The following is a 13,830-nucleotide window of genomic DNA, read 5'->3' on the forward strand; positions in this document are numbered from 1 at the left end:
TGGTGTGATGTTTTTTTTTTTTGTTTTTTTATGTGTCAACTAAAAACACTGAAAGAATAACACACAACGATGATTTGGCAATAGTTATTATTATTTTTTTTTTTAAAAACAAGCTAAAATACTATTAATTATTAATAATAATTGTGTGAATAAAATTAGTGCATGTCAACAAGTTTAATTGAGGTAAGTAATAATAAAATAATAGTCATATTAAATTGAAATAAATATACATCAATAATGTCACATTCTAACCTTGATGATAAAAAAATTTACAGATATTGATTTGATGTAAAAAAAAAATTAATAAAAATGAGTGATAATATAAATCCATTTGCTGGTTTATTAACAAATGATACTGATGAACAATCCGTGTCATCATTGTCAGTGATAAAACAACAACAACAACCAGATCCTGAATCATCAGTTCTTGATTTAAATAATGAAGAAAAACAGTCAACAATAACAATAATTATTGAAGATATATTTGGTATATATTTAGAGACAATTGATTCATTAAAAAATATAAATAAAAGCCTAAAACAATTGGTTAAAATTGATGCTGAAACAATTGAAGATGGTTTATTTGAAAGATTAACATTAACAGATATTGGATCAAAATTATATCCACCTTTGGGAAGTAAAAATATTAATTGTGATTCACATTATTTACAAAGTGATGTTGTACCATATTTATTTGAATCATGGTGTAGATTACAAAAATATAAAAATGACATTACCATAATAAATGACGTTGATAGAATTGAGAAGATCATTGAAAGATCAATAATAACAGCACTTGAAGAACCAGAAATATATTGTCAAAATATTCATAAACAATATCTTGATTTATTTTGTGATCCAATTGAAATATCAAATAATATAATTAAATTTACTGAAAATATTATAAAACAAATACAACATGATTATCAAACAAAACCCGATGAACAATATAAACAAATTAAAAAATTATTTACACCAATATTTTTAATAATTCAACATGAAGCATCAACAAGTAATTTATTATTATTTTCACGTTATCGTATAACAGCATTACAAATATTTACTGGAATAAATGAACTTGGTATATTATTAATGGATCTTTGTACACCAAATGAAAGTAAAAAAATTGGTTCATCATATTCAAATACAATATTAGGTTCAATATTATCATTGAGCTGTTTGCCAAAATCAATTGGTTCACCATATGATTTTTTTGATAAAATATTAACTCAACAAAATTCATCAATTGAAGGTAATATTTGGTCAGCACTTGATAATTTAACTGAATCATTGTATAAAGTATTTCATTCATTATTAAAATGTTCAAATGATACACGTCACATGACATTAACATGGATTGGTAAATGTCTTGAGGCAAATTCATCACGTGGTAAATTATGGAATTCACAATCTGGTATTGATTTAACTGTATCAGATGGTTTTATGCTTAATTTAAGTAATATATTATTACGTTTATGTCAACCATTTTCATCAAAATATTCAGATGAAAAAATATTAAAAGTTGATCCAACATATTGTGCAGCAATACCAATTGATAGTAATGATGCTAAAGCACGTGGTATACATATTATTGGACTAGATAAAGAAACATGTTTAATACCAATAAATAATAATGATAATACAACTAAAATTGTATCAAAAAATTTTAATTTTATAACTGAATGTTTTTTTTTAACTCATCGTTCACTTGATTTGGGTTATCGTATTGTTATTGATAAATTAATTAAAACAAATCAAGATTTAAATCGTATACAACAAGTTTATAATGATGCACAAAATGGTGGTAGTAGTGAGGTATTTGATGTTATAACACAAAGAATGGAAATGGAAATGACAAAATATTTATCATTACGTGCTAGTTTATTATCACCATCTATGTTAAATATGTTAACAAAATTTCATTCAGCAACGGCATACTGGTTAATGCAAGTTAATATTAATAATGATTTAAATAATAATAATATTGATAATATAAGTGATGATGATTTATCATATGCACCAAAAAGACATAAAAATTTAACATTTCCATTAACAGATAATATACCAGAAACATTATGTTGTATACCAGAATTTATTGTTGAAAATACAATTGGTTTTATATGTTTTTTAAAACGTTTAAATCCAAATACATTTGAAGAGCATGGTTTTGATTTTTTAAATCCAATATTAAGTGAAATAATTGGTTTAATGGAATCATCAAAACGTCTTTATAATCCACATTTACGAGCACAATTAGCTGAAGGTTTAGAATCATTATTACCAATAATTGATGATGGTAATAATACAAGTGGACAAAGATTACAAACACTTGGTACATTCCATAGACAACAATTATTTATAAATCATCAACATAGAAAATATATTGTTAATAATTTACTTGAAGTTTTTGTTAGTATTGAAATGACTGGACAAAGTGTACAATTTGAACAAAAATTTAATTATAGAAGACCAATGTATATTGTTATGGATTATTTATGGAAAATAGATGAACATAAAAATTATTTTAAAATACTTGCTGATAATGCTGAAGAAAATATGGATGCAGTACAACCACCATTATTTTTAAAATTTATTAATTTATTAATGAATGATGCTGTATTTTTACTTGATGAAGCATTAACAAATATGGCACAACTTAAACAAATGTTAACTGCACGTGAAAATGGTGATTGGGAAAAATTACCTCAAAATGAACGTGATCAACAAACAAGAAATCTTCAACATGTTGGAATGATTGCTAAATTTGATAATATATTAGGAAGAGAAACAATATCAACATTAAAAATGTTAACAACATATATTAAATCAATTTTTTGTCATTCAACAATGGTTGATAGAATTGCATCAATGTTAAATTATTTATTGCTTCAATTAGTTGGACCAAATAAACGTAATCTCAAGGTAAATAATCAAATCTCTTTTAATTAAAATTATAATCATTTATATGTTAATTAATTTTTTTTTTTTTTTTTGTTATCATTATTAAAGGTTAAAGATCAAAAAGAATATGAATTTAATCCAGGAAATTTGGTGCTAAATATTTGTGAAATATATATTAATCTTGGTGAAAATGATAAATTTACACTTGCTGTTTCACAAGATGGTCGTTCATATCGTTCAGATCTTTTTAAGCTGGCTGATAATGTTTTAATGAGAATTGGTGGTGGTGCAATTTTAACTGATTTAGAAAGTTTTTCAAAACGTGTTGAAGAAGCTGGAAATATAAAACGTGTTGAGGAAGAAATATTTAGTGATGCACCTGATGAATTTTTAGATCCAATAATGTCAACGTTGATGATTGATCCAGTTGTTTTACCTTCATCAAAAATATCTGTTGATAGACAAACAATTGCCAGGTAGCTAATTACTTTGTTATTTTTTTAGATTTAATTATTTATAAATTTTTTATTTTTTCTAGACACTTGTTGAGTGATCAAACTGATCCTTTTAATCGTTCACCATTAACAATGGACATGGTCAAATCAGATGTAGCACTTCGTTCTAAAATTCAAGAATGGATTGAACTTAAAAAACAGTCCAAATCGTCGTAAGTTTATTAAGTTATGAACTTTTTCTTTTTTTAAAAAAAAGACAAATTATTTACAATTTAAATAATGATTTTTTTTTTTTTTTTTTTTTTGTTTTTCATTAATATAAAATACAAATTATATTATCAAGTTTTTAATATAAATAATATAATTAAAATATTATATTGTTTATATTTTTTTAAAATTTAAAAATAAATGTTTAGAAAAAAATATTATTAAATAAGACAAACATACATGCAGCTATGTGTATTTAGCAAAAAGAAAAAAAAAAAATATTACAAAATACAAAGAAAAAAAAAAATTGTATTTACAAATTAATTATGTTATTGTTTTTAATTTTTTTTTTTGACAGATAAATATTGAATGAAAAAATAATAATAATCATTATTATTTCAGTATGTTTTTTTCTCAAAATTAAATAAAATTTTTAATGAATTTTAAAAAAAATAAATAATTATTCTTTATTGAATAATTAATATTAATTTTTATTTTTAAAAAACAATTTATTAAATTTATTTATTGTTTTATTTTGTTTATAAAAATTTATTTATTTATTATTTTTATATTCTTTTTTGTTTAATTTTTTTAATACTCTTTTTATTTTTTTTTGATATCAAAATTATTATTTATTATTTAATTAATCGATTTAAATTAATTAATTTTTTTGATACTAATTGTCAGTCCAGAGCAGCTTGAAGTTCTTTAAAATCTTTAACAAACCATGTTGATCCATTTTTGACATTTTCTCGAACAATATTTCCCCCAAATCCTAAAAAAAAAAAATTATTCAAACCACAATTATTTAAATAACAAAAATTAAATTTTAATATTTACCAATAAATGCATCAGCTGGTGGTGATGCTTCCATATCAGTTGCACCATCACCAATATGAACAATTGTTTTTAATCCATATTTTTTTTTCAATAAATTAATAACTTCACCTTTTCCTCCACTTCTTGATGTTGGTTCATTTTCATCAAAACCAGCAAAACCTCCTAGAAAAATAATTAATTTTATCTTCAAATAAATTCATCATAACAAAAAAAAAACAATAATATTTACATTAAATAATAATCTTACCATTGAAATAAAATTTTAAACTATTTGCACATATTTTTTCTTTTGGTATATTCAAACGTTCTGCAACTGGTGATATTAAACAACGAAAACCACCAGAAACAAGAAATACTTTTTTATCTCTTGCATGTAAATCATTAACAAGTTCCCTTAATGAAAAAAAAAAATTAACAATTAATAATAGAGTATAAACAATAACTAATTATTGAAAAAAAAAAAAAAATTTCTTACATAATTCCTGGAGTTAATTTTGGTGGATGTTTTTTAATAAATTCTTTGACCTGTGCATAGCTCGGTTGAATAATATTTAATCTGACATTGAGTGATTGTTGAAATGTCATATTACCCTGCATTGCTTTTTTAGTTCTAAAAATTAATAATAATAATAAAAATAATTAAATAAATTAAAGAGAAAACATGGTTTTTAAAAAAAGAAAAAAATAGATGTTTGAATTTCATGGAGTCTTGATTAGAAAGCCTAGATAATTATCTAGATAAATAGATAAATATTTACTAGAATATCTACTAGATAAAAAAATAGACAAAAACAACTGTCAAATAATAATATAAATAAATAAATTAAATAATAATATTAACTTACAATTCAGTAACTTGATCACCTTTATTACAATATTTTGCTAATTCATCAATACCCTCTTCTTGTATAACTGTTGAATCAACATCAAATGTAACACCATCAGCATTTTTCCATATTGTTTTGATATCATCTAAATTCTTTGTAATCGTCATTTTGTTATTAATTAATTTATTATTATTTTTATTAATAAATTATAATGATAATATGTTTATAACACGTTAACTGCCACGATTCAACTGACAATTTTATTTTATTGCCGGGCCACAAGTATATATTTATTTAACTAGTGAAACTCAATAAATTATCAGTATGTTGAGTTAAGAGGGAGAACACTCTCACTCTTTTTCAAGACACATTCAAGTCAACGTTGTCTATATTTTTGTATACATATATACACACTGATAGATGACGTATTTCGATTGCATTTTATCGTCATTATTTATTTAATTTTTTTTTTTTTTTTTTTCTATTTAACTTGACTAGCTGCAAGCAGCTGCAACTGTTTAATTGACTCTTATATTTTTTTATTTTAAAGAACTCTTTTTTTTTAATTTTTATACCAATATATATTTTATTTTTTTATTATTTAAATATTAAATTGAAAACTTTCTTTAATTTTTTTATCAATTTGTTTTTTACTCCTTTTATTATGTTGTTTTGTTTTTATTTTTTTACATATACACCTCGTAATATTCGTCAGACATCTCGTGATATATTTCATTTAGCTGCTATCATTTGATATATATTTTTATTTGTTATCTTTCTTGTTATTCTTCCTCATACACACACAATGAGGAAATAAATAAAATTTAAAAAACACTTAAATATTTTTTCAACTCATTTAGTAATTATCAAGCTGTTTTTTTTTTAAATTTAAATTAACAATTTATGTATATTATTTATTCATTTTTGAAAAAAATATATTTTCTTCATATCTGAGAAGAAAAAAAAAAAAACATAAATAAAATCTTATAATAATATTTATTTATATTTAATCTAATCAGCTGACGACTGCCTCGACAGGGGGTAAAGATAAAGTATTTTTAATTTAAAATATCAGTGTCTCAATAAGCTTGATTGCTCAATAAATATAAAGATCAAAAGTCAATTTTTTTTTCATTTTTTTTTCGATTGTACATGTGTGGTTTTTATCATCACACAAAACCAACGATAACCAGTCTATTTTATTTGAAAAAAATCAATATCAACCAGTCGGAAATATAATAATTATCAAGGTTAATTTAATTAACAAACTCGAAGTTTATTTTTTCATCATACAAAAAATAAAATAAAAACAACAAGTAAATATAAATAAAATTCCCGAGGTTTTGTAAATTAATTTTTTGATAAATATTTATTGTTTTTTTGTTTATTTTTTAAATATAAATAAATTAATTTTTGTTATTATATTTCATTATTATTATTACATATTGTTTAAATATTTTATTTTTCTTTTTTATCTGATGACAAACGTGAACATAAAATTGATAATACATTGTACATTCCACCAAATGATGATTTAAAATTTTTAATTAAATTATCATATGTACTTGCAACAGATTCTTTTGATGGTACAAGTGTTGAATTTGGATTGATAATTTTATCATTAACAAAATTAACAATTTTACATACTCCACTGTTACAAATTACATTATCTGTTTTACTATCATTTATTTTCCATAATGTATCATTGCAAATAAATTTTTTAAATCTATCAGCATCAACATTAACACCAGTTACGTAAATTGATTTATCTTTATCTGAATTTTGTAAAATTATTTCAAATGATAATTTACGATTTTCTAATGATACTTCTGATGAGTCATCAATGTCAGGAAGTGTACCATTTTCTGATAATTGTATCATTTTTTTTGAAGAACATGTTTTTAATATTATTATATTATCAATTAAATTTTCTTCTGATGAATCTAAATTTGAACATCCTGATGTTGGCTTTTTGTTACATTGACAAGTTGAACAATGTGATTTACCAATATTTTTTGCCAATGATGAAAATGTTTGTATTAGCAATAAAAATATAATTAATTTTCTTCCTAAAATTAAAATTATATAAATAAATAGTTATTAAATTTATTTTTTTATATATTTTACTTACTTGAGATCATTTTTAATGTTTCAATTTGATTTTCGTTGCTTTAAAACGTGAAGAGAACAAGAGACTTTTTTTTAACAAGAATATCTGTTGATTTAAATTGATTAAACTTGAATGATGAAATTATTACGAGGCACCATAATTATATGCATGCTGATCTTGATTTTGATTATATTTTTTTTACTGGTTCGTGACTTGTGAGTGTTCAAATGATAGTTGTTTCCGTATTAGTATTAATAATAAATAATTTTAATTGTCATTTATCACGTAGTAAGTTCCTGGTTTTTTTTTTTTTTTAAATTAAAACAATATAAACAATATAATTTTTTTATATAATAACTTGTTGTTTAATAATGTTGACATAAATAAAAAATTTATGTAAGATTTATTGTCTCGTGAGTCATTTTGAATCTACTGATGATCATGGTCAAATTTTTTCATGGACACGTTGATCAATCATACTTATGGAATTCAAGTTTTCTTTACTGAAAAAATGACGATTTTTTTTTTTTGTTTGTCTCAGTTTTATATATCTTAAATATATTTGTTAACTATTATCATATTTTTTTTATTCAAAAAAATACATCATCAAATCAAAATACACCATGAATTAATTATTATCTAATATTTATATATTTTTATATTTTATTTTTCATTGATGTTGTTGGAAAATCTAATATTAAAATTAAATTTGTATTGTTGAAAGCTGAGCCATGTCAATGACTTAGTTTATTTTATTTTATTTTTTTTGTCTTGGTCTTGCCCTTAATCAAATAACATTATACTGTTTTTTTTCGATTTTTCGTATTTGTTTTTGAGAAAAGTAAATAATTATTTATCAATATTTGGTGATAATATACGATATTTCATTGAATATTTATGTAAATATCAATGCCCAAAGATTTTTTATATTGATATATTGATATTATCGTTATTATTTCCACGAAAAAAATATATAAAAATCTACAATTTTCTTCGCGGATTTACTCTAATAGATGGCAACGTATCTGATAATGTGTCTGATAAGCTGCCATCTCTGGTAAAAAAGCGTGCCATTCTTGTGACAAGTCTGAATTCCGTTTTTATTTAATTATTTGCATTTAACCATACTAAAAATTAGTTAAATTTAAATAATAAGTCGTATATTTTTTTATGTGTACCATTGATGAGCCCAAATATCATGATTTTTTTAATCTAGTCAAGTTTGCATAGACCCAATAAATGTTGTGATATTAACACATGAAAATTAATTTGTAAAATTTCATTTAGAAAAGACTATCACTTGTCCTAAGCATTTATGAATATATATATATATTTTTTTTTCAATAAGTAGGAACATGTATTACTTTTATTTTTGTATTTTTATATTTGTAGTTTGATGCGCTATATTCAAGACTATTATTTTTATTTACAAACTGTTTCTTTATATCGATTAGAAAGTGTCAATAAATTCTTTCCATTGTTTGAGATTCTATATATAATTCTCAATTGGAACAAAAAGTACATAAAATAAAACAAAGGGATTTAAAGTGTTTATTTTTCTTTTTTTATTTCTGCAAGATATATACACAAAAATTTTATTAAAAAAACAAACAGTCATATATTTATTTTTTAATTGAATTATTGTTCAGTTAGAACAAAAAGAAAATGCATAATTTTTTTAAAATTAAATACAAATGGTATGAAATATATATAAAAAAAAACCCATACAAATTATTAATACAATTAAAAATGTTTAAAATAAATTTGTCATACATTGATGACCCATATTATTAATAATTTAAAGAAAGAAAGAAAAACAAAAAAATGTATTATTTAATAAAATAATGACCATGCAAAACTAAAAAGTTCTTGAATAATACTGTAAAATTCAGTTATCAATTCAATAATATCTTCTAAAATTTCAGCTTGCTCTTCATCAGTGAGTGAATCTGTTTCATCAATTTCGATAGAATTATTGTTAGATTCAGTAGATGCTGCACTTCTTTGATCTCCAACTTTTTCTGTTGATGTTGTATCATTTTCTGGTGTTGCTTTTGTTGATGTAACTGGATCACTTGCTCCTGCAGTTGTTATATCTGAATTAGTAGCTACTGTTGTTGTTGTTGTTGTTGGTGTAACTGGATCACTTGTTCCTGCTCCTGTTGTTTCTGAACTAGTAGCTACTATTGTTGTTGATGAATTACTTGCTTCTGGTGATGTTGTTGAGACTGTTGTTGCTTGATCAATAGCTTTTGTTGTCGATGAATCACTTGATTCTGGTGATGTTGTTGAGACTGTTGTTGTTTGATCAATAGCTTTTGTTGTTGTCGATGAATTACTTGATTCTGGTGTTGTTATTGAGATTGTTGTTGTTTGATCAATAGCTTTTGTTGTTAAAGATGAATCACTTGATTCTGGTGATGTTGTTGAGACTGTTGTTGCTTGATCAATAGCTTTTGTAGATGAATCACTTGGTTCTAGTGTTGTTATTGGAACTGTTGTTGAAGGTACTTCACTTGTTTCTTTTAATGTTGTTAATGAGTCGGTAGGTGATTGTGGAGCAGGCATTGCAATAGCTATTTGCACAATAACAACGACAAACAAACCCAACATAACCGATTCTAAAAACCAATAAAAAAAAATTATTTCATTTATATATTTTATTAATTTTAATAATTTATTATAATTAAACAATTTATTTTAAAATCAATTTTTCAATAAATTTAAATTATTTATTTGAACTTATTATTATATAAGCATAGCTTTATCAACAAATTTAAATGTATACACTTACTTTTAATATTAACACCCATTATTATATTTTTTTAAATATCCAATTTTTAACAAATTGTTTTGTAAATATTTTTTTTTTTTATGAAATTTACTTTAATTTAACAAAACAAAAATATGAATAGACTTCTGTTTACTTCAATTGTTTCAACTCAAATGAAGACTTGAGAATTATTATGCACTAAATTACTTCCAGCTTCCAAATACTTGTCTTCCCTTTCTCTAAAAAAAAATTCAAAACTTATTATTGAAATTACATTTCAAGATTAAACACGTTTTTTCTTTTTCATATGTGTTCTTGACAATACATGTTTTTACTTTTTAAATATCTGTATTCGTCATTAAATGACGTTAATTTTAATTCAACAAATAATTTTCATACAAATTTCACAACACTATACGGAAATGTTGATTCTTTTCATAAAATATTTATCCAGATTAAGCACGTAAATTATTTTCGAATGATAAATATATATTTTATTAAATTATAAATAACGTGACAATATTAAAAATAAATTTATAAAATTTATCATGGACAAAAACAAAAATTTAAATGACCAAAATGAGGATATTGTATTTTTTAAAAATAAATATTATTATTTGTTTATTTTACACGTACAATATTTATACTTTTTTTTTTCGTTTAAAAAATTTTAAAACCCACGTTTTTAAAGATAAAATAATTTTCTATCTTATCTAGATTTAATTTTTTAATTTAACCACGTGACAAAAAAATAAATAAAAATATTATCAACATAACCTTTAATTTTTCAACAATACATGTCACACTGTGTTGTCATATTGTTAAATTTTGTAGCTAAATAAATATTGTTTATAAATTATAAACAATGGTTGTTAAGTGTTCATCAGAATGTGGTAAAAATGCTGTACTAAAAGTAAGTATGATTTTATAATAGATATTATTATTTAAATTAAAAAATAATTTATATATTTTATTTAGAGACCAAAAACAGGTGATGCATTATGCAAAGAATGTTTTTTTTATGCATTTGAAACTGAAATACATCATACAATAATAAATGGTAAATTATTTAAGCCAGGTAATAAAGTTGCAATTGGTGCATCAGGTGGTAAAGATTCAACAGTATTAGCATATGTTTTAAAAACTCTAAATGAAAGATATAATTATGGTTTAGAATTATTTTTACTGTCAATTGATGAAGGAATAACAGGTAATAATATTTTAATGACATTGTAAATTATATTAGCAATTATATTTAATTTATAAATAAATAATTAATCATTTATTCAAGGATATCGTGATGATAGTTTAAAAACTGTTGAACAAAATAGAGATGATTATAAAATGCCACTTAAAATATTGTCATATCAAGATCTTTATGGATGGACAATGGATAAAATTGTTGCAGAGGTATTATTATCAAAATCTTAAGCTTGAAATTTAAAGCTAATTTTAGTAATTTAATTTTTAGATTGGAAGAAAAAATAATTGTACATTTTGTGGTGTATTTCGTCGTCAAGCACTTGACAGAGGTGCACAATTATTAAATGTTGATTGTATTGCAACTGGTCATAATGCTGATGATATTGCTGAAACAATTTTAATGAATATTTTACGTGGTGATATTGCAAGATTACAAAGATGTACATCAATAATAACAGTAAGTTAATAAATAAATTAATCAAAAATAATATTTATATTAATTTCTTGTATGTTTTGTTGACAGTCTGGACAAGATACAATAATGCGTTGTAAACCTCTTAAATATTCATATGAAAAAGAAATAGTTATGTATGCATATTTAAAAAAACTTGTTTATTTTTCAACTGAATGTATATTTGCACCAAATGCATATCGTGGTTATGCTAGAACATTTTTAAAAGATCTTGAAAAAGTACGTCCATCATCAATTATTGATATAATACATTCTGGTGAAAGATTACAAATTAAAGATAATGTTAAAATGCCAGAAAAACGTTTTTGTAATCGTTGTAATTTTATATCAAGTCAAGAAATTTGTAAAGCATGTATGTTACTTGAAGGTCTTAATCGTGGTTTACCAAAACTTGGTATTGGTAAAACTCAAAAAGTCATGAGACTTGTTAATACAGAAAAATTAAAAAATATTAATTTAGATATTTAATAGAAAAAAACAAATAAATAAATAGAAAAATTTTCTAAAATTGAATTATATTTATTTTTATTTACACAAAAAAAAGAAAAATAAATTTATTTATTTATTTTCTATCAAGTTATATAAGCTGCTGCTTTTTGATCAATTTTTTGTCTACAAGCTGGACAGAATAATTTAATACTATCAGAACAATCTTCACATAAACAAACATGTCCACATGGTAGTAATATAATTTCTCTTGGATTTGTTTTACAAACAATACACAATTGATCATCACGTAATTCTCCATCTCTGACTCTTTGACGTCTTTCTTTTCTTGATTGTTCAAGATTTTTACGTAATTGTTCAGCTATTTTTTCATTTTCACGATCTTTAATATAACGTTTTATAACAATACCACCAATAACAATACCAATTGTACCAAATATTATACATAAATATTTATATGTTGTTTTTTTATTATCAAGTTTACGTAGTAATGAACCAACTGACATTGTTGTTAAATAATATGGTGCTTTTGTTGGTGGTTGAAGTATTATTTCATTTGACGTTGATGAATTTAATGTTAATTCACCAATTCCAGTTAATGGTATACCTTCACGTAACATTTCTTCAGTTGATTGTAAACCTCTTTGACGTACACCTATTTTTCGAAATCGAAATTTTTAATTAAATATATATTCAATAATAGTAATAATAATAATATAAATTTACCAGTAAAAAATCCCCATATATGATCAACTATTGTTGGTGCACTTGGTTTAAATTCATCAGAAATAATATCCATGTCAAATATTTTAGCTTCTAATGCATCAATTATTTCAACATTATAATTACCATTTTTTAATGCAAATGGTACAGAATTACATACTTGTTGCATTGTTCTTTCTTGATCTGACCTAAAAAACAATAATTTAATATTAAACCAGATTATTGTTGTTCTATATAATTTAATTTTTGTGTGTGTGTGTTACCAAAAACCAGCAGTTGTTCTTGCAACAACATGTTCCTTGACAGTTAATCTTTGTACAACTCCAGATATTCTTTTGTCATTAACACTGTAAAGTGGATTACCCAAAGCTTTGACATATCCACGAATAGCAACATATCCAATTTTATTATCCGGTTTATTTTTTAATACTTCAGCTAGTTGTGAATTCACTTCGTGTATTTCCACATCCTGTCATCATACTAATGATTTATCAAATATTTATATCTAATTGTTTTTTATTTTATTTTGGTTCTTATAACCTCAATATATATTTAATGAATTATTTGTCAAATAAAGAATAAAAATATATAGCTTTTTTTTTTTAATTAAAATGATTGTTTACCTTGACAGCATTTATTGCTTTGGAGCAGACAAAATATTGACGTAGACAAACACCAAGTATTATACCATCAATACTCAGGGCTATTGCTTCACCTAGGTATTCCATTTTTGTCAATATTCAATGATATGTCACTTTTATTATTTTGTTTTTATAATTAATTTATTTTAATCATTTCTAAAAAAAAAAGGTTTTATTAGTCTAGACTTTGATGATGTAATGCAATGTAATGTTTACTATTTTATTTATTTT

The 13,830-nt window shown here is 22.9% G+C and overlaps 5 protein-coding genes across 6 annotated transcripts in view; 3 read left to right on the forward strand and 2 right to left on the reverse strand.

The window, feature by feature from the left end:
- The window catches only part of LOC122857227 (insulin-like growth factor-binding protein complex acid labile subunit), a 90,024-nt gene that overhangs the window by 717 nt on the left and 75,477 nt on the right, over window positions 1–13,830 (forward strand). The gene's annotated exons all lie outside the window — the stretch shown is intronic.
- On the forward strand, window positions 11–3,887 carry LOC122857225 (ubiquitin conjugation factor E4 A). Its single transcript, XM_044159287.1, has 4 exons — window positions 11–183; window positions 276–2,922; window positions 3,010–3,377; window positions 3,440–3,887. Exons 2-4 carry the CDS (start codon window positions 310–312, stop codon window positions 3,570–3,572), a joined length of 3,114 nt encoding a protein of 1,037 aa, XP_044015222.1. The 5' UTR covers window positions 11–183; window positions 276–309; the 3' UTR covers window positions 3,573–3,887.
- On the reverse strand, window positions 4,166–6,258 carry LOC122857232 (phosphoserine phosphatase). Its single transcript, XM_044159299.1, has 5 exons — window positions 5,249–6,258; window positions 4,879–5,013; window positions 4,651–4,796; window positions 4,404–4,565; window positions 4,166–4,338 (listed from the first exon to the last, which is right to left on the reverse strand). The coding sequence occupies exons 1-5, from the start codon at window positions 5,395–5,397 to the stop codon at window positions 4,247–4,249; spliced, it is 684 nt and encodes a 227-aa protein (XP_044015234.1). The 5' UTR covers window positions 5,398–6,258; the 3' UTR covers window positions 4,166–4,246.
- On the forward strand, window positions 10,905–12,292 carry LOC122857230 (cytoplasmic tRNA 2-thiolation protein 1). 2 transcript variants are annotated; one of them, XM_044159296.1, is made up of 6 exons: window positions 10,905–11,026; window positions 11,092–11,104; window positions 11,192–11,323; window positions 11,405–11,523; window positions 11,585–11,773; window positions 11,840–12,292. In XM_044159296.1, the coding sequence occupies exons 1-6, from the start codon at window positions 10,979–10,981 to the stop codon at window positions 12,254–12,256; spliced, it is 918 nt and encodes a 305-aa protein (XP_044015231.1). In that variant the 5' UTR covers window positions 10,905–10,978; the 3' UTR covers window positions 12,257–12,292. The 2 variants fall into 2 exon arrangements, with proteins under 2 accessions (XP_044015231.1, XP_044015229.1); XM_044159294.1 differs by having other exon boundaries at window positions 11,092–11,323.
- Window positions 12,287–13,808, reverse strand: LOC122857229 (mitochondrial E3 ubiquitin protein ligase 1). Its single transcript, XM_044159293.1, has 4 exons — window positions 13,582–13,808; window positions 13,222–13,427; window positions 12,962–13,146; window positions 12,287–12,890 (listed from the first exon to the last, which is right to left on the reverse strand). The coding sequence occupies exons 1-4, from the start codon at window positions 13,684–13,686 to the stop codon at window positions 12,361–12,363; spliced, it is 1,026 nt and encodes a 341-aa protein (XP_044015228.1). The 5' UTR covers window positions 13,687–13,808; the 3' UTR covers window positions 12,287–12,360.

This window comes from Aphidius gifuensis, linkage group LG5, assembly GCF_014905175.1.
Source record: "Aphidius gifuensis isolate YNYX2018 linkage group LG5, ASM1490517v1, whole genome shotgun sequence".
NCBI lineage: Eukaryota > Metazoa > Arthropoda > Insecta > Hymenoptera > Braconidae > Aphidius > Aphidius gifuensis.